The sequence below is a fragment of the Tamandua tetradactyla genome, chromosome 4, assembly GCF_023851605.1.
Source record: "Tamandua tetradactyla isolate mTamTet1 chromosome 4, mTamTet1.pri, whole genome shotgun sequence".
Taxonomy (NCBI): domain Eukaryota; kingdom Metazoa; phylum Chordata; class Mammalia; order Pilosa; family Myrmecophagidae; genus Tamandua; species Tamandua tetradactyla.
In genome coordinates, this window is record NC_135330.1 from 58,925,080 (window position 1) to 58,949,644 (window position 24,565).

A 24,565-nucleotide genomic window follows, 5' to 3' on the forward strand; every position below is an offset into this window, starting at 1 on the left:
TTATGCAGCTTTAAGACAGGATAAACTTATGAAGCATGTAATAACATGGATGGACCTAGAGAACATTATGCTGAGTGAGTCTAGCCAAAAACTAAAGGACAAATACTGTATGGTCCCACTGATGTGAACCGACATTCGAGAATAAACTTGGAATATGTCATTGGTAACAGAGTCCAGCAGGAGGTAGAAACAGGGTAAGATAATGGGTAATTGGAGCTGAAGAGATACAGACTGTGCAACAGGACTAGATACAAAAACTCAAAAATGGACAGCACAATAATACCTAATTGTAAAGTAATCATGTTAAAACATTGAATGAAGCTGCATCTGAGCTATAGGCTTTGTTTGTTTGTTTGTTTGTTTTTGTTTGTTTGTTTTGTTTGTTTGTTTTTTATTATTATTATTACTTTTATTTCTTTTCTCTATATTAACATTCTATATCTTTGTCTGGTGTGTCGCTAGTTCTTCTAAACCGATGCAAATGTACTAAGAAACGATGATCATGCATCTATGTGATGATGTTAAGAATTACTGATTGCATATGTAGAATGGTATGATTTCTAAATATTGGGTTAAATTCTTTTTTTTTTCCGTTAATTAATAAAAAAAAAAAAAAAGTCAAAAAAAAAAATAGGAAGGCCAGGTGTTTTTGTGCTTTTTGGGAAGAAAATTGTTTCATCCTAGAGCTGGAACTCATCTGAACGTCTAAAACAACCCAGAGACCTTAACTCAAGCATCACTTAAGAGACCAATACTGTCTACTTTACAAATCTTCCGTTCTGTTCACATTTCTTCCCAAATGAGAATTCCTATTCCTATTCCTATTCCTGGCCATTCTTGACATTTAAATGGATTGCAAATCCAGTTGCTACAGCTTGAGAACTCTGGTTTGAGTTCTCCTCTCATTATTATATAAAGTCCAGGATGCCCTCAGGCTTGTGTCAAGCTCATTCTTCTGTGTATTTCCTGTCATTTTTCTCAAACTTTATTCTTGGCCTTTATCTAAATACTTAAAAATGCTGCATTCTCATCTCTTTTTTAGTTACCTTAAAAAGGTAGCTCTAAAAAACAGTAACAATAAATAAAAGTAGCCTTTTGCCATTAGACTGATTTCTCCAATGTAAAATAATAATTAAGAATCATTATTACCTCTCTGTGTGACATTTTCTGCCACATGTGCTATAACTTATTCTCATTCTTAGAGCCAGACCTCTGTTCCAAAATGCTGTTTTTGCTTCCTCTCTGGGTACTTATCCTGGGACAAATATGGCATTGTTTGTTCCTGTCTCAATTCATTCACTTGGCTCTCCTTTGTAGAATAGCTCTGGGTGTAGCTTAAGCCATAGGTAATCTGTTAGAAGATATCTCAGGCCATCGCTTCCACTCTCTGAATCACAGAATTAAAATGGTGGCACTTCCAGAGCTCAGATCCATTGGGAATATCCTATTTCTCTCTGCACATATCATATGCTGCATTAATATTTTCTCTCTCCTACTGGGATGTAAGGTCTTTGAGAGTAGAGATCATGTCTAATATATCTTTGTATCCCCACAGTACCTTGAACATGATAGGCATTCTATTATTACGTGTTGAGTGAGAGTATTGGGACTTCTCAGGCCCATTAAGATATTTATTATAGTTTGTCCTAGCAAAGTATCTTCAAAAATTCGTGGAGATTTTAGAAAATTTGATGTTAAGACTGGAAAAGGCTCCATATATATCATTAGTTCCCCTGCCTATAGCCAAAATCCTTTCAGAATTAGTTTTTCTACACCAGCCATTCTGAAACTTTTGATCTTTAGGGTCCCTTTATACTCATAAAAATTATTACAGCCCCCAAAGGGAATTTTTTTAATGTGAGTTTTATATCAGTATCTAACATATTTGAAATTTAAACAGAAATTTTTTAAACGTAGGAAATGCACGCACTCATTCCATTAGCAGTCAGAGCCATGGCGTTGTACATTCTATAATCTCTGCAAAACTCCACTGTAACATTTGATGAAAGAATGAGGGAAAAGACTAATAATATCTTGGTATTATTATGAAGGTAGTTTTTAGCTTTGGGCACCCCTAAACTCTCTGGATCATACTTTGAGCACTTTACATTATATAATCATTTGATTACCACGGTTTGTTAGGTTCTTTTCAATGGTTCCTGTCAACTAAATATTTATTGTGCAAGTAACTAAGTTAGGTCCTATAACCGGCTGAATAAGTATAGTCTCTGTCCTCAAGTAGGCAGTAAGTAATCTTCATACTGGTGGCTAGATTATCAAACAAAATATATAACATGAGAAAGCTAAAGATATAAAAGTAGGGCTGCACAGAAAGTTTAGAATTACTTCACCCTGAGAAATCAGTTAGGTAATGCAAGAAGAGATGAGTGTGTTGGCTTATAATATAAATTATAAGCAAGAGATGGCAAAGTAAGAAATAAGTTGCTGGAGAGGAGTGTGTAGTTCATTTAGAAGAGCATAAATCATAGGTAATATTAGAAACTAATTTTAGGAAACCTTGAATGCCAGTGCTAGCTTAAGATGGTCTGTAGTTTGTGGGTTATAGGATACATTGACAGATTTTAAATAGAAGAATGACATGACCAGAATACTATCATGTTTTAATAGTTGTCCAAGGATAGGATGAAACTGGCAGTGGAGAAGGCATTTAGAAGACTAAATAGTAGTATAAATAAGAGATAATGAGAATTTTTAAAAGGAGAGATAATGATAGCTGCAGGAAAGAACAGTCTTTTTAGTGTAAGAATTTCCGAGACCTACTTTGCAGTAGTAAAAAATAAAACTGGGGAATTGATTCTGTACTATGGGTCACACATTTACTTTTACCTTATAAGATCATGGTTGTTCTCTCATAAGCTAATATATATTATGCAGTATCCAGTTGCTTGTGACAAGTTGAGGAAGGGAGGTGAGAAGAAGGAAGGGCAAGTGATAAGAATTTTCATCATCTATCACCTAATTTCTGTCTCTTTCTCCCAGTATCACCTTTCCTCTTGGGCCGGGCGCTGTGGGCTGCCAGTCGGTTCACTGTTGCTATGTCCCCTGAACTGATCCAGCAGTTCCTACAGGCAACAGTTAGTGGTCTTCATGAGACACAACCCCCATCAGTTCGAATTTCTGCTGTGAGAGCCATCTGGGGGTGAGTATGCTAAAAACACAAGACTTAGGATGATGAGAACCATTTTACCCAAAACACTGTTGTCCAGTGAACTGTATTGCATAAATGTTTCTGGTGAAGATCTTCAGAAATGAATGTTAGAAGGACAGGAAAAGAAGCCATGCAACAGAGACATCTTCTCTTTTTTTAAGATAGTTCTTTTTTATAAGTCCAAAAGATGTCTTACTTCTAGGCGAGCTCCTTTCTTCCTTTCTTACAAAGGTGAAGAATCTATGGTTCTGAGAGATAAGTAATTTGCATCGAGTTGGTAACATTAATGAATAACAGAAGCAAAATTGCAACCCAGGTTATTTTGTTGATTGCCTCTGTATTTTATTACAAACCAAATTTGGGATAGTGTGGCTTGGAGAAACACTTTTCATTTTTTTCCTACTTTTTCACAACCCGTGTGCTAGTGGCTCAACTAGTCATTTATTTACAGTCCTTCCCATCTAGTTAAGAGACAAAGTGGGGCTTTTCAGAAAGCGTTGAGGCTATTGTGAATGTCCAAGAAGAAAAAGCCCTAACTTATTTTAAGGCATGAATATTATTTTAAGAGTTTTTTGGAGGGGTAGACCAGAGGTCACCGTGCAGCTTCTAGCCATTGTAAAACTTTATTTCATTTATATGTATTAATTATTTTTCAGTTAAAAAAAAATACCCTTTATGATAAACATCAGTATTTAAAAAGCAATTACCAGCTAAATAAGGACAAAATAAAATCTTTTTCTTATTTGAAGCCATACATTAATTGACTAGGAGTAGAACCAGGGTTTAATAAATTGAAAAACAGATCATGAATGTAATAAAGATTTGTCCACTTTGCATTGTGATTTTGCAGAAATGTTCAAAGGTGTAAGCTATGAGAGAGAGGAGTCTGGTGTGAATGTAAAAGCACTTTGGGTAACATAAGTCCGTTACTTTCTGGGGTGGTTGAAACAGTCATCAATATTTGTCAAGTATACATTGTTTACATTGATTCTCTCTGAGGGGATTGTTTTATTTCACAAGTTTATATTTTATAAGCAGAAAAAAATATGTTAAGGAACTTTTTTTTAATAAGTATCTTGAAGTCTCTTTGGTCAAATAGCAGTGGTTTTCCTGAAAAAATCACAATTCTTTCTGTAAAGGTGACAAATGCTGTGGATATGCTTGCCAGAGAAATGGACATACACACACATACATGCTTACAACATTTTAAATATAATGTCAAAGACTTTGTGGATCCCTTGAAGCCTGATTGTGGTCCCAGTTTAAGAACTATTCTTTAGAAGTGTGCAGCCAAGTGAATGAACCTTGAGGACAGTATGTTGAATGAAATGTCAGAAACAAAAAGACAAATATTATCATGCCTCACCCATATGGACTAACTATAATATACCAACTTGGAGAATTGAAGTCGAAATCATGGGTTATCAAGTTGGGGCTAGATTTAAGCTCTTAAAGCAGCCACATCTATTCCAGACTTGTAACTGTTACTTTTAAATTCTGAGATACTTAACTATTTGTATATAACCTGGTCATCCCTTGAAATGTCGGGTATTTATATGACGGCTGATTCTCAAAGTTAGAGCTCTGAAGCTATGAAAGTCAGAATTACTCCATACAATTAAAAATAAATAAATAATAGAGGAAACAAATGTTAAAATAAATTTAGTAGATTGAAGTGCTGGTGATCAGTGAGAGGGGGTGATAAGGGGTATAGAAACGGGCTAAAATAAATTGGGTGGATAGAAATACTAGCAGTCAATGAGAGGGAGGGGTAAGGAGTATGGTATGTATGAGTTTTTTTCTTTTTTCTTTTTATTTCTTTTTCTGAATTGATGCAAATGTCCTAAGAAATGAACATGGTGATGAATATAGAACTATGTAATGATATTTTGAGTTATTGATTATATATCAAGAAAGGAATGACCATATAGCAAGAATGTTTGTGTTTGTATGTTGTTATGCTTAAAAAAATTAAAAGAAAAAAAAAGAATTACCCCATACGGCAGCTGTTTAAAAAGATGAAAAAGTGCTCAGACTTCATCTAGAGATATGAATGAAGCTGATCTGGATAGGACTAAGGTAAATCAGAATACAGGATAAAGAATGATATCGTCCATATTTTAAGACTTGAACATCTGTGTGAGGCCAAAAGAAGAGATGTTTATTTGGTACAGAAGTTATCCAGAGTATGGACAGATGAGTAAAAAAAATAAATAAGGACAAGAAAAATAAATATGTAAATAGGGGGGCATATGGGGTTAAAAAAAATTGAGTAGATTGAGATATTAATGGTCAATGAAAGGAAGGGGTAAGGGGTGTGGAATGTATGAGTTTTTTTCTTTTTCTGGAGTGATGCAAATGATCATGGTGATAATACACAACTATGTGATGATATTGTCAGCCACTGATTGCATACTTTGGATGGACTGTGTGTGTGTGAAGATATCTCAGTTAATACTTTTTTTACTTTATCTACACTTCTGTGGCCAAAAGGCTAGGGTTTTGTGGAATAGGCAGTGGCAGCAGTGGAATTTTTACTGTAACTTTCATAGTGTAACTGGGTATTTCTCCTAGGCTCGGTGATTCTAGCAGTGTGGTATCCATGCTTGGTTCTGGTCCTCCCAGAAATTCTGTGAACTTAAAATAAATCTCTTTTGTTTTATACTTAAAAAAAAAAAAAGTGATCCCCTATCCTGTAAGTGGATCCTAACTATTCTTTTCTTCACAACCAAAATTGTCTATTTGGTTGTTTTGCTATTCCATTCTCCAGCCATTTGCAATCTGGCTTGTGTCCTTGTCATATTCCTAAAACTGTTCTTCTGAGGTTACTTGCAACCTTTTAATGGCCATCACTCTGCCCTGGCTTTTCTTCCTTTTCCCCGGTTTTAATTTATTCCTCTGTGTCATAATTTATGTTATTGCAAACTGCCTTAAGTCCTTTCTGAAATAAGATATTGAGTGACAGTTATATTTGGATCACATTTCTCAAATCATTGCATTTTTGTCTATCTTTCCTCTTAGCCCCAAATTAATATATTCAACTGCTTTATCCATATCCATAGATAACCTATAAACCTGAACATTGGTACATCCAATACTGAGCTTACTATTGACCACCTCCAAACTCATCCTTCCTATATTCTTTGTAGTGCCCTCCCTCTATCTTTTTTTTTAGTCTACTAAATTTATTTTAACATTTGTTCCCCCTATTATTTATTTATTTTTAATCCATATGTTTTACTCATTTGTTGATAAGGTAGATAAAAGGAGCAGCAGACACAAGGTTTTCACTATCACACAGTCACATTGTAAAAACTATGTCATTATACAATCATCTTCAAGAAACATGGCTACTGAAACGCAGCTCTACATTTTCAGGCAGTTCCCTCCAGCCTCTCCTTAACTAAAAAGGTGATATTATTTAATGCGTAAGAATAACCTCCAGAATAACCTCTCAACTCTGGACTCTCTCAGCCATTGACACTTTGTCTCACTTCACTTTTCCCCCTTTTGGTCGAGAAGGTTTTCTCAATCCCTTGATGCTGAGTCCCAGCTCATTCTAGTATTTCTGTCCCACGTTGCCAGGAAGGTCCACACCCCTGGGAGTTATGCCCCACATAGACAGCCTCCCTCTATATTAGAGACATTGTACCTTCAGGTGTTGTACTTAAAGATAGAAATAGTATCTTATATTCCCTATTTTAATAAAGATTGAGATTTCAGATCTCTGCTTTTTAGATCCTGGTTTAGATCTTAGCCTCTCATCCCTTCCTCAGGCTTTCTCACTAGTATTAACCTAACTTAGGTTCTCAACTTCTCTTACCCGAATTACTGCAGTAGCCTAATTGATCGCTCTACTTCCAAACACACATCACTGCAATTCATATTATTTTATTGCTAAATTAATCTTCCAAAATAAGACTGGAAATTGTTGCTACTGTGATTAAAATCCTTTGTGACGCCTAGTTGTGCTTTTCAAACTCTGAGGTACAGGCACCCCCAAAAAAAAAGTCATAGTATACCAGATGGCACATGAAGCTACAGGATAAATATATAATCTGTTCCTGTAGTGTCACTTCTCCTTGAAGACTTTGGGGTAGGGTAAGGAGGAAATTAGATGTTAGGAGTCATTTGTGTAAAAAATAAATGAATAAATAAGTTTGTGAAACACTGGCTTCAAAAATAAAGTCCAGACTCCCTTAGTGTGGCATACAAGATCCAATATGATCTGACCAGATGATGGAACCTCTGTGATCTCTACCAGACCATAAAGTTTCAGATTCATTGGAGGGACAAAGTAACTATAAATTACCCTTAGAACTAAGAAGTGTATCGGTAGGGTAGGGCAGAACTGAGTTCTGTGAAGAGAGAGATGCAGAATGTAGTCTAAGTAAAATGGAGAACTGAATAAGGCCAAAATGCTAAATCACATCTTTGAAAGTGATTTACCACCTGATCAAATCAGGATGGCATTGCAAATGAAGATGTTATGAACCCCCAAAAAAACAGAGTCTATGGACAAACCAGACATCAGAGCCCACAGTTTCACTGGTCATTGTGGACATGGACCTGTGAACCCAGCAACTGACCCAAATAATATGATTACACAGAATATTTTTTAAAATAGTAAGTTCAGTAAAACTATTTATTGAGTGCCTGGTAAAGGCCTTGTTTCTGTGCTAGGTTCTTTTAACCTACAGAATAATGTTTTTATTGATTTTTGATTTATCATTGTCACTCCAAAGGTAAACAAAAGCAAAAACTTGGGAAATACATTTTGGTAAACAGTTGTTCCCATTGGACATGGTAAGCACTCAGAAAACATTTGTTTATTAAATGACAGGTAAATATGCTAGAACTTATATAGCGAACTTTGAACCCTACAAATAGTATACCATTTCTGTAAGTATACATAGGATATTTATATGAATTGACCTCATTATAGGATTTAAAAACTTAAAAAAGCACAATTTTTTTTAAACATGGAAGTTAAAAATAGTCACCTATTTAATACAATTTTATGTTTTTAAAAGTTGTTAAAAACACAGTTAATTATTTAGAGAATAATGGAAATACATATCAAAATCTTTGGAATGTGACTGTAATCTGGGGAATCATAAAAGCTTTTAATTCAAGATCTTAATAATTTGGATATAATAATAAAACTGAATTTTATTCAAATCAGGGCAGTAAAGAGAATGAAAGAAACTCAAAGGAAATAGCAAAGATCAAAGTAGGATATAGTAGTAACTTGGCCAGGTGATGGTACCTAGTAAGTAGTTCTGTTCCTGTGAACTTAAATCATCAGTATGTGAATTTTGTCTGTGGGTGATTACATCTGCATGGCTAAGGGGAGTGCCTTCTGCAACAAGCAAGACTTAAAAGAAGGAGTCAGAAGAGGAGAACTCAGAGCCAGCTCAGACCCAGAGGTTTGGAGATGCAGAAAGGAAACACCCCACGGAATATTGTTTGAAGCCAGAAGCCAGGAGGGTAGGCCAGCAGATAATGCTGTTTGCCTTCCAATGTGACAGAGAAACACAGGTCTTTCCTCTGAAGAACTGAAAACTTGTAACTAAGGAACTCTCTTTTATAAAAGCCAGTCTATTGTTGGTGTATTGTATTCTGGCAGCATTAGCAAACTAGAACACAGGAATAAGTTAGAAAACATAGAAATGGTGACCCTGAAACATTTATGCAATGTGTCTCTTCAAGATATAAAAACATACCAAGCTCTGGAAGTAGCTTTATAAAGCTATACATATAAATGCCATAGCATATGAGATTGTCAGAGCCAATCAATTGAAGTGATCTCCTCATGAGTAATGATTGCTTATCTGTCTCTCTCTCTCTCTAGTTACTGTGATCAGCTGAAAGTCTCAGAGAGTACCCATGTTCTTCAACCCTTCCTTCCCAGCATCCTTGATGGCTTAATTCACCTAGCAGCCCAGTTCAGCTCAGAGGTCCTCAACTTGGTGATGGAGACGCTGTGTATCGTTTGTACAGTAGATCCAGAATTTACAGCAAGCATGGAAAGCAAAATCTGCCCCTTCACCATCGCCATTTTCCTAAAATACAGTAATGGTATGCCACCAGGGAGGATGTATTGACAAAGGACACTAAAGAAAGATGTTGGCTGGTGAATCAAGATGAAAGTTTCCCGGGTCTGATGGCCTTAAGCACTTTAAGCAAAGAATGTGGCTTTCAATTAGCAAAAAGAAGAGATGTGCTGTAGATACAGCAGCTTTAAAATGTAGAGTACCTATTCCTGTAAGGCTAACGCTCTAATAAGGACTGGAAAAGAAAAGCAGTGAATAAAGGGCTAACAAATGAAAGGTATAAGTTAGTGCTTTGGTAATAGAGTAAGAAATTGAGCAACTAAAAGAAAAGAACTAGAAGGCGGGCCATGGTGGCTCAGCAGGCAGAGTTCTCGCCTGCCATTCCAGAGACCCGGGTTCGATTCCCGGTGCCTGCCCCAAAAAAAAGAAAAGAACTAGAACTATAATTTAGAAAAGGAGATACTGAAGAAAGAGACATGCAAAGGTATTCGTCTGATATTTTTTATAGTAGTTAAAACCTGGAAATAATAAAAAGATTAAGTTAGAAAAAGACTGTGTATAGATTATATATGTAGAAAAGTTACCAGAAGAAAATACATCAAAATGTTAGGGGCAGTTAACTCCAGGTAATGACATTATAGGTGTTTTCCTTCCTTTAATACTTTTCTGCAATTTAAATTTTTCTGTAGGGAATATACATTATTAATACTTTATTATCAGAAAAAAATATAAGGATTGTTGTTTTTAAGAGCAAGCTCTAGTATTGAAGCTCAGAGACGTATTTAGGAATATGTAGGGATTGTTTATATATCATATTAAATATGTTATTTAATTTTCCTTTTCATTTAAAAATGTGTCCTGAAGAGCTTTCCACATTGCCCTCTTAGATATATTTCATTCTTTTTAACCATCGCATGGTATTCCATAAAATAGGTATATCATTCTGTTATATTCTGTTTTTTATATATATATATATACACACACACACACACATACCATTCCGTTAATGGACATTGCATTGTTCAATTTTTTTCTATTACAAACAATGCTGCAGTGATCTTTTAATATATAACTTAATATATTTTTGCAGGATAGACAGAGGAGGACATTTTTCTTATATAGCTAAAGGAGGTCAAACCAAAGTTCCATTTCTTCAACAAGGCTCTACTTTTTGAGAATTTTACCTTTTGTCTGGAAATGGCTTTTGGAATTCTTAGTGTCTGTCAAACCTATCTGAGGAGATATGTATGATTCCTCTTGAAAACATGAGATTCTGGGAAAAACTCATTGTTGTAGCACAGTTTTTGGTCAATCTAGGTTTCATAAAGATGAAGACCAGAAAAAAAGTCAAGTTTTGTTTTATGAGTAGCTGTTAATGGCTAGTCTCTTCCTTAACAAAACCATACATACTTTGCCTCTTAGAGGTTTAGCATCTCTACTGATCTTTCAGGTTATTCATGTGTCCTCACTAGGTCCCAGGTATGTGGTATGTAATCAAAGCAGAAGTTAACTTAGGGTAGGACCAAAGAACAGACATCATTAAGCATATGCAGACCATAAGGTGGGGGGATTCCCTATTGCCTTATCCATTTCAGATCCTGTTGTCGCCTCACTGGCTCAGGACATCTTCAAGGAGCTGTCCCAGATCGAAGCCTGTCAGGGCCCAATGCAAATGAGGCTGATTCCCACTCTAGTCAGCATAATGCAGGCTCCTGCAGACAAGATCCCAGCAGGACTCTGTGCGGTGAGTGACTACAAGGACTCTGTGTGTGTGTGTGTGTGTGTGTGTGTGTGTGTGTGTGTGTGTGTGTGAGTGTGAGAGAGAGAGAGATCTGCATTTATGCCACCTACACCTCCCACCTAATTGACAAAAAAAACAATAGCATTAGAGATTCATAAAGTAATTTCACTACGCCTCCAGCACAGTGGGTGATTCTCTGAGGCTTTAAGAAAATGGCTTTTCTTGTTCCAGTGGTGCTCTCAGTGAATTTGTACACTGTGCCACCATTACACAGCACCTGGCCAATGTATATGTCACCTGGATATCCATTCATGTTACACACTTTCCACCCTCGTGGCTAATGAAGAAATGAGCTATCATGAGCAGGCTGAGAGAGCACCATCTACTTTCTAATTATTCATTTTCTTTCAGAGCTTGTTTTTCATTAGTGAATTTTTGCTGAGTTCCTATGTTATATGCATACAGTAATAATCTTGGTTTGTTGGGCCCAATCATGCTCCCATCCCCCAGAATCAGAAGGAATTCTGATTCTTCTTTCTTCTTTCCTTCAGACAGCCATTGATATCCTGACTACAGTAGTAAGGAATACAAAGCCTCCCCTTTCCCAACTCCTCATCTGCCAGGCTTTCCCTGCTGTGGCACAGTGCACTCTTCACACAGATGACAACGCCACCATGCAGGTATCTGAGCTATTTGACTAAAAAGGGGAAATAGTTCCTCACCTCATAGGCTTATAGGAGTCTGACAGGGTTCCATACTTAGGAGATGCAGGTTTCTCAAATCCATGTTTTTTGAGAAAAAGAGACCCAGGAAGGGCTCAGGCTGGGACAGCCAGGCATTCTATATTTTCAACTATGTTATAATATTGAATGAAAATATTCAATATTATATTGCCTGGATGTTGTTACTGTGTAAGATTATAGGCATCTAAACTTGGGGGCCATAAGAAAGTCTTCCTGGATATTTCTTCTGTTAATCAAGTCAGCAAAATGATAGGCCTCTGGAGAAAGGAGATATGCCTGAATATTTTTCCTATGTTTTTCTGTTTCTTGGATGAGTTGGTTACTTTTTCAGGTCTTTACTACTATGATTGATTGTAAAGGTATAGGACCCTGCCAGAGGAAATTGATCAGCTTGGAAATTCCTAGGCAAAAGGTGGTTTGGGTAAAGTCTGTCTTTATTCCCATAAAGACCTGTAGTACCCACAATTATTGCTACACCTTAGACATGTTTTTCTAGTACCAAAGGTAGATCTTAAGTGTTAAAAATCAGTTAGCATGGCCATTGCCCCTTGTGATCAGGAGCATGCATTTTTGAGGTAACTGATTGGGTAGAGGGGAAGTTGTGTAGTGCATGCCTAAATCTGTGAATAGTGAATTCCTGACCCCAGTGGTGTGAGCCTGTCACAGATCCTATAGTCTAAGAATGGCATTTTCCTCTTACAGACTGGGGGCCTCCTGGCATCTCTCCCCCAGCTGCTAATCCTGCTTGCCACCCCTGTCTCTCCAGAATGGTGGAGAATGCCTGCGGGCCTATGTGTCAGTGACACTGGAGCAGGTAGCCCAGTGGCATGATGAGCAGGGCCACAATGGACTGTGGTACGTGATGCAAGTGGTGAGCCAGCTCCTGGACCCCCGCACCTCAGAGTTCACTGCGGCCTTTGTGGGCCGTCTCGTCTCCACCCTCATCTCCAAGGCAGGGCGGGAGTTGGGGGAGAACCTGGACCAGATTCTTCGTGCCATCCTCAGTAAGATGCAGCAGGCAGAGACGCTCAGTGTCATGCAGGTGAGAGGACAGTGGGGAGCTAGGTTTAGCTAGGTTAACCCACCCCCTGGGTGGTAATTATTATATTGATCCTGAGGTGTTTTTCCCACTTTCTTACTACGCTTTGTAAAATACTTAAGTTAAATTGGATCTGTTATGGCCCAAGAAACATTGACAAGGAAATCCCTGTGTTTTTGTGCCCTGTGGTTGTTTCCCTCAGTGCATATATTCTGTTTCCAGGCTCACTGATTCTTTCTGTGTCTGAAATTGGTTTCTCTGAAGCAGAGATTCTTTTTGTTATCTCCTAGTCTCTGATCATGGTGTTTGCTCACCTGGTACACACTCAGCTAGAGCCGCTCTTGGAGTTCCTGTGCAGTCTCCCAGGACCTACTGGTAAACCTGCCCTGGAGTTTGTGATGGCTGAGTGGACAAGCCGACAACATCTGTTCTATGGTCAATATGAAGGCAAAGTCAGGTATCTTTCTTGTCTGGGCATTCTGCCCCTCATGTTTCTTCTTTTTCCTGACATGCTCTGTTGATTTTTGTTTGGCATATCAAACTGCCAATCAAACTGTATTCCCTTTTCCTTTTCTTTCTTTATTGCTAACCTGTATGCTTGAATAGCTGCCATTTTGAAATTTCCCAAAGACAGTTGACACAGATGGACCATATGTTTCTGATCTCTGCTGGCCCAAAGAACCTTCACTATCAAAGACTTCCCCCAGCCAAGTATTGTTAGTGCCTTGTTCTTCATAAACCCAGACCTTCTGCTGAATGAGTAGCTCATTGACCCTTTTTGGCTTCTCCTTGCCAGCTCTGTGGCGCTGTGTAAACTGCTCCAGCATGGCATCAATGCAGATGACAAACGGCTACAAGATATCCGGGTGAAGGGAGAGGAGATCTACAGCATGGATGAAGGCACCCGTACTCGTTCTAAATCAGCCAAAAGTGGGTGATGCTAACATATCCCTTTAATCCCCTCCCTAGAGACAGGGATATAAATGATGTGTATTTAAAAACATAATTGTTAGTGATGGGTTTCAGAAAGAAGCAGCAGCAAACGAGGTAAACAGTGGGTCAGAATGTGTAATCCCTTCTTGTTGCTGAAAATTGACAAAAATAGCCTCAGATAACCAAGAATCTCCATTGTACAGCTTCCGTTCTGGAATTTTGATGCAGTTTTCTATGTGTCTTTGTTATCGGGTTGCCTTTGGCCTATGACTGCAGTGATCTATATATGTAGTGCAGAGCCGTTCTCTTTAACTATAGGTTTGTAATCCCTAGGCTGTTTCTCAAACTGCAAGTCATGGAGACTGGAGCTACTACTCTATACAGTGACTTAGTTTCAGACCTTAATTGCTGGCAAGAACTTACCTCCTTTAATTCCTGTGCCTTCTCTCTCCTAACTTCTGAACTGTTACAACACCAAGCAAAATAGTTATTTAACTTTAAATCATTCTTTGGTGGCTGAATATAGTCAGGACCAGGGGAAAGTTTCAGGGATGGTGAACTGTCTGAGTGATGCTGCATAGTAGGACCAGGTACATTGCCACAAGGGAGCCCAATTCAAGTCTAACTTGAAACTTTTTCCTTCCTTCTCAGACCCTGAACGCTGGACAAACATACCTTTGCTGGTCAAGATCCTAAAACTGATCATCAATGAGCTTTCCAATGTCATGGAGGCCAATGCCGCTCGCCAGGCCACTCCTGCAGAGTGGAATCAAGGTGCATGAAGGCCCTTCTTCCCAAGAGACTTTGAACCTGGAAAATCAAGTTAAAAGATTTCAGACTATCTGTTTGCTCTGTTGATTCACTGATTTTTTTTTTCCAGCGGCACATTCCTTGATTGTTATACTTGTTGTTGGTATCACAGGCTAAGATCCTCCCATCAACTTTTTTTTAATTAGTTTTTTAATGTTTTAAAAATATAAGAACAAACAAACACAAACATTCTTAACATATGATCGTTCCATTCTATGTATATAATCAGTAATTCACAATATCATCACATAGTTGTATATTCATCATCATAATTTCTTAGAACATTTGCATCAATTCAGAAAAAGAAATAAAGAGACAACAGAAAAAAATTCATACATACCATACCCCTTACACCTCCCTTTCATTGATCACTAGCATTTCAATCTACTAAATTTATTTTAACATTTCTTCCCCCTATTATTTATTTTTATTCCATATGTTTTACTTGTCTGTCGATAAGGTAGATAAAAGGAGCATCAGACACAAGGTTTTCACAATCACACAGTCACATTGCAAAAGCTATATCATTACACAATCATCTTCAAGAAACATGGCTACTGGAATACAGCTCTACATTTTCAGGCAGTTCCCTCCAGCCTCTACATTACTTTTTTTTTTTTTTTGGTGGTTGGGGGGTGTGCATGGTCCAGGAATCAAACCCGGGTCTCTTGCATGAAAGGCGAGCATTCTACCACTGAACCACCCATGCACCCTCTACATTGCATCTTAACTAACAAGGTGATATCTGTTTAATGCATAAGAATAACCTCCAGGATAACCTCTCAATTCTGTTTGGAATCTCTCAGCCATTCACACTTTATTTTGTTTCATTTCTCTCTTCCCCCTTTTGGTCAAGAAGGTTTTCTCAATCCCTTGATGCTAAGTCCCAGCTCATTCAAGGGTTTCTGTTCCACATTGCCAGGAAGGTCCACACCCCTGGGAGTCATGTCCCACGGAGAGAGGGAGAGGGCAGTGAGTCTGCTTGTTGTGGTTGGCTGGGAGAGAGAGGCCACAATCTGAGCAAAAAAAGAGGTTCTCTTGGGGGTGACTCTTAGGCCTGATTTTAAGTAGGCTTGACCTATCCTTTGCGGGGTAAAGTTTCATATGAACAAACCCCAAGATTGGGGACTCAGCCTATTGCTTTGGTTGTCCCCACTACTTGTGAGAATATCAAGATTTCCCAGTTGGGAAGTTGAATTTTCCCCCTTTCTCACCATTCCCCCAAGGGGAGTCACTAATCTTTAAAAAAAAAAAAAAGGAGGGGGTTGTGGGCCACGGTGGCTCAGCAGGCAGGAATGCTTGCCTGCGATGCCAGGGGACCTGGGTTCGATTCCCGGTGCCTGCCCATGTTAAAAAAAAGGGGAGGGGGGGGAGTTATTGAATGCCTCCTCTATGGCTGGTCCGGTACTAGGCACTAGAAATGTAAAGAGCTGGTTCTCAGATCTGTAAGAAATCTTGCAGAGGCTGAGGTATGACTCAGCCAGGTGGCAGGCTGCTTTAGCCCTTCCTTGGTTTGCTTCTTCACAACAAACTGTCTTTCATCTCCGGTAACGTTTCCAAGACATCTGGGTTCTTCCGTTCAGAATTATTGAGAGAGTTTGACTATCCCTGATTCTCACCCATCAGTGACTACAGGTCACATTGAAGAAGGCCCTTCTGTTCTGGCCTGTTTGGATTTGGGGTTGGGAGCATGCAATGCATGAGTATGCCTCAGCAGCTTTTCATTTCCACATAGATGACTCCAATGATATGTGGGAGGACCAGGAGGAGGAAGAAGAGGAGGAGGATGGCTTAGCAGGCCAGCTCTTATCTGACATTCTTGCTACAAGTAAATACGGTAAGCCGTTTGAGAAGAGGACAACCATGGTAAAAACTTCCTTGCACACTAGTGCCAAAAATGGGGTATCAAAGACAGGGAGAGGTGGCCCCCTAAGGGATGTTCCTTGGCCTTTTGCCCATACTGCCTCAGCTGTGTAGTGGCGCCTCCCCACCTGGGCCTGATCAGGAACCTCTGCCCTGACCCTTCCTTATGTTGGCTCTGTCTAACAGAGGAGGATTACTACGAGGATGATGAGGAAGATGACCCCGATGCTCTGAAGGATCCTCTCTATCAGATTGATCTGCAGGTGAGATGTCCAGAGAAGATTTCTTGCAAGTGATGATGTCTCAAGCCGTGGAAACAGGGATATGGAATTTTATGGGGTTAACCCCATTCCGAGTTCATCATGGAAGACTCAAGAGAGAGTTTCTGTCTTGCTGAGTGGTCAAGGGCTTTGGGTGTGCTGAGACTTTTGCACCTTAGTGTTTTTACCCCAGTGTTGTAATCTAGTTTCTTGAAGCTTTGTTATAAAGGTCCTCAAAAGTGGGATATGAGATATACCCTTTGAAAAAATTGTCTCCTTCCCTATAGAATTCAGTCCCTGGGGTGTACATGAATTAGATACAAGAATGTAGATAACCATTCTTCAGGGAGCTGGCATTTGTCTGAAAGCCAGTGTTCCCTATACCACTTGGTGGTGGTTCTTACAACACCGTCAATGAATGACCCTGGGAACCCTCAGTAATGCCACTCATTCTTCCCTCCAGGCATATCTCACGGACTTCCTGTGCCAGTTTGCTCAGCAGCCGTGCTACATAATGTTCTCAGGCCATCTTAATGACAACGAGAGGAGGGTTCTGCAGACCATCGGCATCTAAAATGGGGAGCCTTTCCACATTTGCTCCTCCGGCCCAGCCCTCACTGGCCTTGAGATGCACTTTTCTTCTCAACCTAGAGTGGCTTCTTGACCTTTGGCCCTTGGCCTCTCCAGGATGACACTGACTACAACTCAGACCGAGCTTATCAGTGCTATCACTTAGGAATGCTGGAACAAAGGACATTTCCCAAAGTTCCCCTGAAGACATCCCATCTCAAGAACCTTTTTTCTCCCCAGCTCTACCCCCAGCTCTGTTCCTAGAGTCTTCTGCTGGCCAGTCCAGAAACATTATTGCCCAGAAGGATTATATGTTCATGGATTGTTTTTGCTCCACCCTATTAGGAGCAGAGGAAGTCATGACCATTTATATTCTAAAACAGACCTGTCTCGTTTCATAGGACATCTGGTGTGTTCAGATAGGAATCCCCCTGAGACAGGATTGTGCTTTCTACCCTTGACCACTGATGTTCTGGGTTCTCAATAGGAACAAGAGAGCAGCTCATTATAAGCCCTCTCCAGTGACCTCTGCTCCCTACTCCCTCCTGTAACATTAAGGCTCTCCTGTCAAAGGACATCATCTTGTCTTTGCCTCATTGCATGACACAAACCAACCCCTTCCCCAAGTTGTTCTTATATATACATGCATACACAGAAATTAAGTCAGACAGATGGCAGTTTGGTTTTCCCTTTTAGGAAAAAAAAAAAAGGGAAAAGAGATTTTTTTTTTAAGTCCACCTCACCCAACTATATTTAATATGTCTCCCACATATTACCACTCAGTCATAATGTTCAAAGAGCATCTCCTCCCCCTCAGGAATCTTCCAAAGTGGTTAAGTTGTAGCCTTCAAATTTGTGACATGTATTTTTCTAGGACAGTAAAGTAATCTTTACAAATTAATTTAGTCCATATGGTATAGGGTGTCTCGAGCACCTCTTTGCCTTGATTCCTTTTAGAAGAAAAGTGGAAAGTAGAGGAAAAAAGGGATTAAATTAAACCATTTAGAGACTGGTGTGGTTAACCTAGCTGAAAATGATTCTTGGAGAACTGTCATGGTTAAATATTTTTAAGGAAGGTCCCTTAATTGAGAAATGCAGTCTGTTACGAGTTCAAAGAGTGAATGAGGATTAAAAAAATCAAGGACGAGAAGGTAGACAAGTCCAGCATTTCTATTTTTTTGACAGGCCACCATCTGGGGCCCCATTTCAATAACCACAGAGTATTCCTTTAGGCTGTAATCTCACAAAGAGGAAATGGGATGTAAAATGAACTTGAATCTTCATTCTTTGTGGCAGGGCCCCAGTGTGGGGCATTAATTCTATAAGACTGTTACAGAAGCCCAAGGAGTTTGTAGCTAGTAGTGACTTTGTGCCACTAGATGTCTCTGGTGTTCAAGCCCCAAAACTGGGCAGGGAGGGATGCCTTTCTTTGAAAAGCCTGAGGCCATGTGTGTTCAGGGTGTATCAGCTGCCAGCTGATACTCCGTGGCTAGTATTGCCTCTCCTGTGCAGCTTCAATCTCCTCAGTCTGGGAAAGTCACTAATGTTGGAGAGGTGATGGCACACCTGGCCATGTTGTTCAGGAAAAACCAAGGTCTGAAGATTCACTAGTTGGTGATTTCAAGGCAATGCCAGTAGAATTCAGTGCTGAAGGTAGCAGACCATCCACAAAGCCAAATTCAGATTTGGCACAAAAGAGTGGTCTAACGCCAGGAGTACTGAACTGCTGAGTTTGAGAAGGGTTAGGGCCCCTAGATGTAGATTGAAAATGATGTGGGCCCCTTTTGAGCCTGATAACTAGAAAAATTGTATTTAGTGCCAAAAATTGTTCTAAGTCCTTTGGCAGGGATTCTCTCTTCCTGCTCTTCTCGTGATAGTTTTTAAGGAAAACTGGGCGTCCTACCTTAAGAGAACTTGAATCCTGAAGGAAAGCGCCCTGATATCACTTGAGGCACTCCCCACCAGACACACAGGTAAGACTGAGAGTGGGAAGTCTTAGACCATTTACCTTGGGGTGGCAGGCACTTCCCTTGTATCTACAGAGCACTTTCACTTACATAATCCCAAGTCACCTAACAGATATGTAGAGCAGATGTTATCCCCATTGAGAAAGCGAGTTCAGAAAGGCTACTGTGTCAACACAAGAAAAGGAAGTAAGTTTGCTCAAGACCTGTGGTGTTGGTGTTGGTGTTGGGTGTTGACAGAAAATTGAATCCAGGCTCTTTTTTTTTTTTTTTTTTTTTGGTCTCTGTGTTTTGGTCCAGAGAATTAGCTTCAGTCTAAAAAGGGCAGACCTAACAATGGTTAGAAGGTGAAGTTCAAGATTAAGAGAGTACTTAGCTAGTTTTAAGGTTCTTCAGTTTTCCTGAACCTGGTGGAGTTTCAAGGAGTTTGCTGAGCTCCCAATGATCTTAGAGAATTGAAGAGAAACTAGAAAATTTTAAAAAAAAAAAGGCAGAAGTCCAAGAAAAGACAGTCACAACTCAGACCAGTGAGTGACACTATATTGGAAAGTATGAACCTATAACAAATAAGATTTTTTAAAACAAGGAAAGTGATCACTGGGGGTTAATAGATATTTGTTATGACCTTAAGAGCAAATTTTGTCAAGCTGGCCTCATAGTCTTCTTTACTTTTGTTATTAACTAACTAGATCAAGAAAGTAGTCTGGACATTGTATAGTTACAAAGCATTAGAGAGCTGGCCACCAGCTGCCAAATTGCAAATATCCCAGTTAGGGGGATAGTTTCTGATGCTGTCCCCCAGGGCTCTGTCCTTGGCCCCTCCTTTGATATTAATGACCATATGTTCTTTTATTCTTCACTCATTTCAAAAAGAGTTAGAGGCCAATTACAAAAGAAGTGTTACTGGGTAAGGGAGGTATACTAATCAAAGTTTTAGGTAACAGCAGATGCCAGGGAAGAAAGAATTTAAGTCCAAATTTAGGATATCTACAAGGAATACAATGAGCAGAATCTGTAAAGTTATTTCAATAAAAATGGGTCAGTGAGAATATTTTTCAAAAGTAGGAGAATCCTCTAATAATGCTGTGTGCCAATAATAAGTGTTTATTATATTATGTGAGGAATTGTTAAAGTGTCTGCAGAAATAGTGTAGTCCTAAGCTGGAATAGGCTATGTTGTCCAGAATAGTGTGGAAATTCATTTCAGTCTTGTCTGTGACAGATGCTCAGTGAAGAGGCTCCCTGACAGTTAGGCAGTCTGTCTGCAAGAAAAAACAAAGATGTGTTAAGTCAAAGAAGATTGAAGTAGCTGAGAATGCTTAGCTTAAAGGGAAACAGGACACTGCTTTGGAATAATTAAAGGATTGTCCAGTGAAAAAAACACTGTACCTTGCTACCCATCAGGCAGACTGATAACCAGTAAGTAGATTTTTTTTTTAAGCCTGGTTTCTGGACATTATATAATTCTGTTTTGTTTCAGCAACCATTGAATACCTTTTATGTGCTAAATGCTGGAGACAGTAGTTAAGGCTTGGCCTCTTCCCTCAAGAAGCTAGTTTAATAGGGGGTCAGAAGTAAAACAAAATAGTGCAATAAATGTGGGGAGTGCTGTGAAAGAAGTAAGTACTGGGTTCAGTCACCATTGCCCAAAAAAGAATGGTTAATGGTAAGTGGGGGAAAGTAAAAGTCAAGATTGCATTCAAAAGATGATCCTTGAACTGAGCTCTTGCAAGGTGGTAAATAGTAACTGCTAAGACTTGTGGAGCACTTACTAAATGCCAGCAGCTGGTCTATATACTTACTTGAATTGTCTCATTTGACACCTAATAACCCTCTGCAGCTGGTACTTTTGTTTACCCCATTTTACAGACTTGAAACTAGGCCCAAAGATAATAAGTTACCTGTAGAAATTCTTATACCAAGTGAATTCCAGTCCAAGGAGCCTGCACTTTTTACCAATTCGCTGTCTTGCCTCCCCAGTGTATTTGCTAGGCAGGACATTCCAGAGAAAAGTGTTCAAGAAAAGACCATTATGAAACCAAATGGCATTCTCAGTTTAGAGGTAGGCTTAAATGATAGGAATTTATGGTTCAAAGGGTGGTGGGTCAACCAGAAATAAAGCTAGAAAACTAAGTGAGGGACACATGGTCAAGGGTCCTACAAGGCGTTCCTCTAGGCACTAGGAAATCACTCTAGGATTTTAAGAAGAGAGATGATATGATCAGGTTTGCATTGTATAAAGCATACTGGTATTGATAAAAATACATGAAGGAATGGAAGATTTGCTAAGAGTTCAGTCTGGCAGCAGTTTCAGCAGTCCAAAAGAGACTGAAAGCTTGGACTAAGTTGTTAACTACAGGGAGTGGAATGGTAAAAGACAGTTTTATGGAATGTTGATGAGGTGGAGTCAGTGGAAACCTGTGACTGATAATGAGAGCTATGGAGTGAATGTGTTGCAGCGAGATTTTCCCCATCAATGTCAGTGCCCAACCAAAGGCTGGATGTTCAAATGACAAATCATATCTGTTGGAGATATTCTCCATTCCCACTGGGGCTTACACTAATCTTAACCATACTTTCACAGGTTCCAGTAGCAAAGCAGCCAAAAGTAATCTTATTAAAATAGCCAAGTTTATTTATTATTTACCTTCTCTGATGGATTGGTGCAGGTTCAACATTAGCCATCTAAATAACCCTCACATTTCAGTTTTTTTTTTTAAGGAGGCAAGAAAAGGGTGGATTTACTACTGGTTTCCTAAAATTGCAAATTACACTAGGTCTTTGAGATTTATGTGGTACATATAATTTTTAGCAAATGCACTGTAGGAAGAAAAATAAGGAACCACTGGTTTGACTAGAAAGCTTAGGAAGACCCTTCAAACCTTGAGTTGCTCTATCTTGGCAAAGCAACGTAGCTGGAACATAAGGCAGCTGGGGCAAGTGACATATCCCCTCCGTGCCTTGGTTTCCTCATCTGTAAAATGGGGATTTAATACCTACCTCAAAGGGTTATGGTTAGAATTAAAGATGTCTTATTTAAAACACTTCAAATAGTGAAAAACATGTTCTCCCCATCCACCCCCATAGCTGGGAGCTCCATTTGGCTCAGTCTCCCTGACTCACTGGATTAGACTGTGACTCAATTCAATTTCACAGATGCTGCTGCTAAATTAGGGTCTTGGTGAGCCCTTAGGAAAACAGCTCTGTGAGGAAAGGACTGTGGCCCTTCAGTGCTACTCTGGGGAACAGGATAGAAGCAGGTGTTGGCCCTAGCTCCTGCCCTCTGCCTGCTAAGCTGTGTTTTCTGTGTTTATCTGCTTGATATTATAAATTATTGGTGTATTAATTTTTTTTTCCTAAACTTTTTCCCTCCCCTTATTCTAAGAAGATAGCCAGGTTCTTTGCATTTCCTTGCCTTAGTTGTTTTTTGTAGGGTGAAAAGTAGAATTACTAAAGACAGCCATGCTTCTGGACCCTATGGTAAAAGCGAATGAACAAAGATTAAGCCCAGGGTCCTGGAGGAAGGGGGAGAAGGGGAGGCAGGGTTCCCTGAAGACAAGTAGGGGACAAGTTTGTGGGGTTTGGGTGTAGTGAGGATCCTACCCTGAGCTAGACAGAGCACCTGAAGAGGAGACTACTTCCTAAGGAAATGGCTGCATGGAGTCCCTGAGGAGAGTGAACCCTCTGCACCCAGACTCCCTGGAAAGGTCCCTGTGCCTGGGGCTCATAGGCCAAAATTGCTGGCCTGTGGGCATTTTTCAGTGTGGACTGACTCCTGGAGCACTCAGACCCTAAGACTCTGAGAGCCCAGCACCTTCTCATGATCTTGGAAGGGGGGGTAAACTATAATAGACTGAATTCCCCACCAGCTGGCAGGATAGACTCATAGTTTGATCTAATATGATTTTTTTTTTAAATAAAGAAATGTGGTATCTCTTCCAGTCCTGGTTTTGTGGTTGTAAATTCGTACATGATCTCATATCCCTCACCGTCTCCCTCACCTCATCCCTCTATTCAGTGCTTTTCCAGTTCTGTGGTGCCCAGACTCACAAGCGAAACCACAGAAATGTGTGGATTCAAGAGGGTCGGGTTCCTGCTCAGGCTCTTGTCAGTGACTTTTCACATGACCTTGAGTAAGTCCCCCACCCCCACCCCCCTACTGAACAGAGAAAGAGAATGGCCCCAGATCATCTCTGCTAGTTCTGACTTGGAGATTCTAGTGGGTTCAAAGTGTCCTGAATCATACACCATTTTACAGATAAGGGGGGTTAGGTTGTTTCTCCAAGTTTGCAGAATAATTAAGTGACAGAGTAGGACGTATACTCCAGCTAGTGCCTAAGATCATGGACTCCGGACGCAAACTGCCTAAGTTTGAATCCTGGCTTTGCCATTTACCAGCTGGTGACTGGGCAAGCTCCTTAAATCACCTATGCCTCCATTTCCTAGTCCTAAAACAAGTATAATAGTATCTGTTTCATAGAGTGATTGTGAAGATTAAAATCAGTATAATACACATCACTTACTGCCTGCCCCATAATAAGTATTGAGTGAATGTTAGCTATTATTAGTCGAATCCCAAATCAAATGCAGTCCTAACCCAAACCTACCCTTACAGAGTTGGTTTCTCCAAGAAAGACACTAGGTCTCTGTAGGCTCAGAAGTTTCCATCTGTGTGTGCAGAGGGTGAACGGGGACTATGGTGAAAACAGAGACCCCAGGGGCTCCCAGGACAAGGAGAGGTCTTGGCAGGGTGGGGACAGGCAGGGGAGAGCAGTAAACAGAATCTTCCTCTTCCCTTACCCTCATGTCCCAAAATATCACTTGTCTGCCCCCATCCTACCCAGCTGGCAGAGCTGGAGGCTGAGTAAGGTGCCATTTAAAGATAACCTGGCCCTGCTCTGTCTCCCCACTGGCTGTGTTGGACTCCAGAGGCCTGGCACTGGCTACCTAGGACTGATACAACTCCCCCAGCTATTCAGGCTGTAACTGAGCAGGGGGCTGCTCACAGATCCCATGCAAGCCAGCCTGGCTACACTCGCCTGTCCTGAGGCCTGGGCTGCCTAAGCTCTACCCAGACTGCCCTAGGTCACCCACAAGCATGCAGAAGACTGACATTCTGGGAGAAGCAATCCTGCAAAAGTATTGCTAAAAATCCCTCTGGGGAAGAGTGGTCCTTCTTACCAGCAGCTGGAGGAGCAGTGGGGCTGATCCCCACTGTTCTTCACACACATCCCCAGGCCCCTTCTGCCACACAGAGGACAAATGCTGAAGACATATGCCTTGCTTTACAGCAAGAAAACTTATAGCTAGACACCAGGAAAAGCTTTTTAATTTAGGAGAGGTGTCTGTTTACTCTGGGACAGTGGGAGCCAAAAGACCTCATTTTCATCAGTCCCCATGAAACCTTGGCCAAATTCC

General features: G+C 40.0%; 1 protein-coding gene across 1 annotated transcript in view; it reads left to right on the forward strand.

The window, feature by feature from the left end:
• Positions 1 to 23,088, forward strand: part of IPO9 (importin 9) — a 50,706-nt gene extending 27,618 nt beyond the window's left edge. The window contains exons 14-24 of the mRNA XM_077157391.1: positions 3,001 to 3,160; positions 9,024 to 9,250; positions 10,821 to 10,969; positions 11,518 to 11,646; positions 12,476 to 12,751; positions 13,039 to 13,205; positions 13,545 to 13,678; positions 14,333 to 14,455; positions 16,227 to 16,328; positions 16,541 to 16,617; positions 17,078 to 23,088. Of these exons, the coding sequence (XP_077013506.1) occupies positions 3,001 to 3,160; positions 9,024 to 9,250; positions 10,821 to 10,969; positions 11,518 to 11,646; positions 12,476 to 12,751; positions 13,039 to 13,205; positions 13,545 to 13,678; positions 14,333 to 14,455; positions 16,227 to 16,328; positions 16,541 to 16,617; positions 17,078 to 17,188 (1,655 nt within the window). The 3' untranslated portion in view covers positions 17,189 to 23,088. The remainder of the gene's footprint in view (positions 1 to 3,000; positions 3,161 to 9,023; positions 9,251 to 10,820; positions 10,970 to 11,517; positions 11,647 to 12,475; positions 12,752 to 13,038; positions 13,206 to 13,544; positions 13,679 to 14,332; positions 14,456 to 16,226; positions 16,329 to 16,540; positions 16,618 to 17,077) is intronic.
• The last annotated feature ends 1,477 nt before the right edge of the window (positions 23,089 to 24,565 follow it).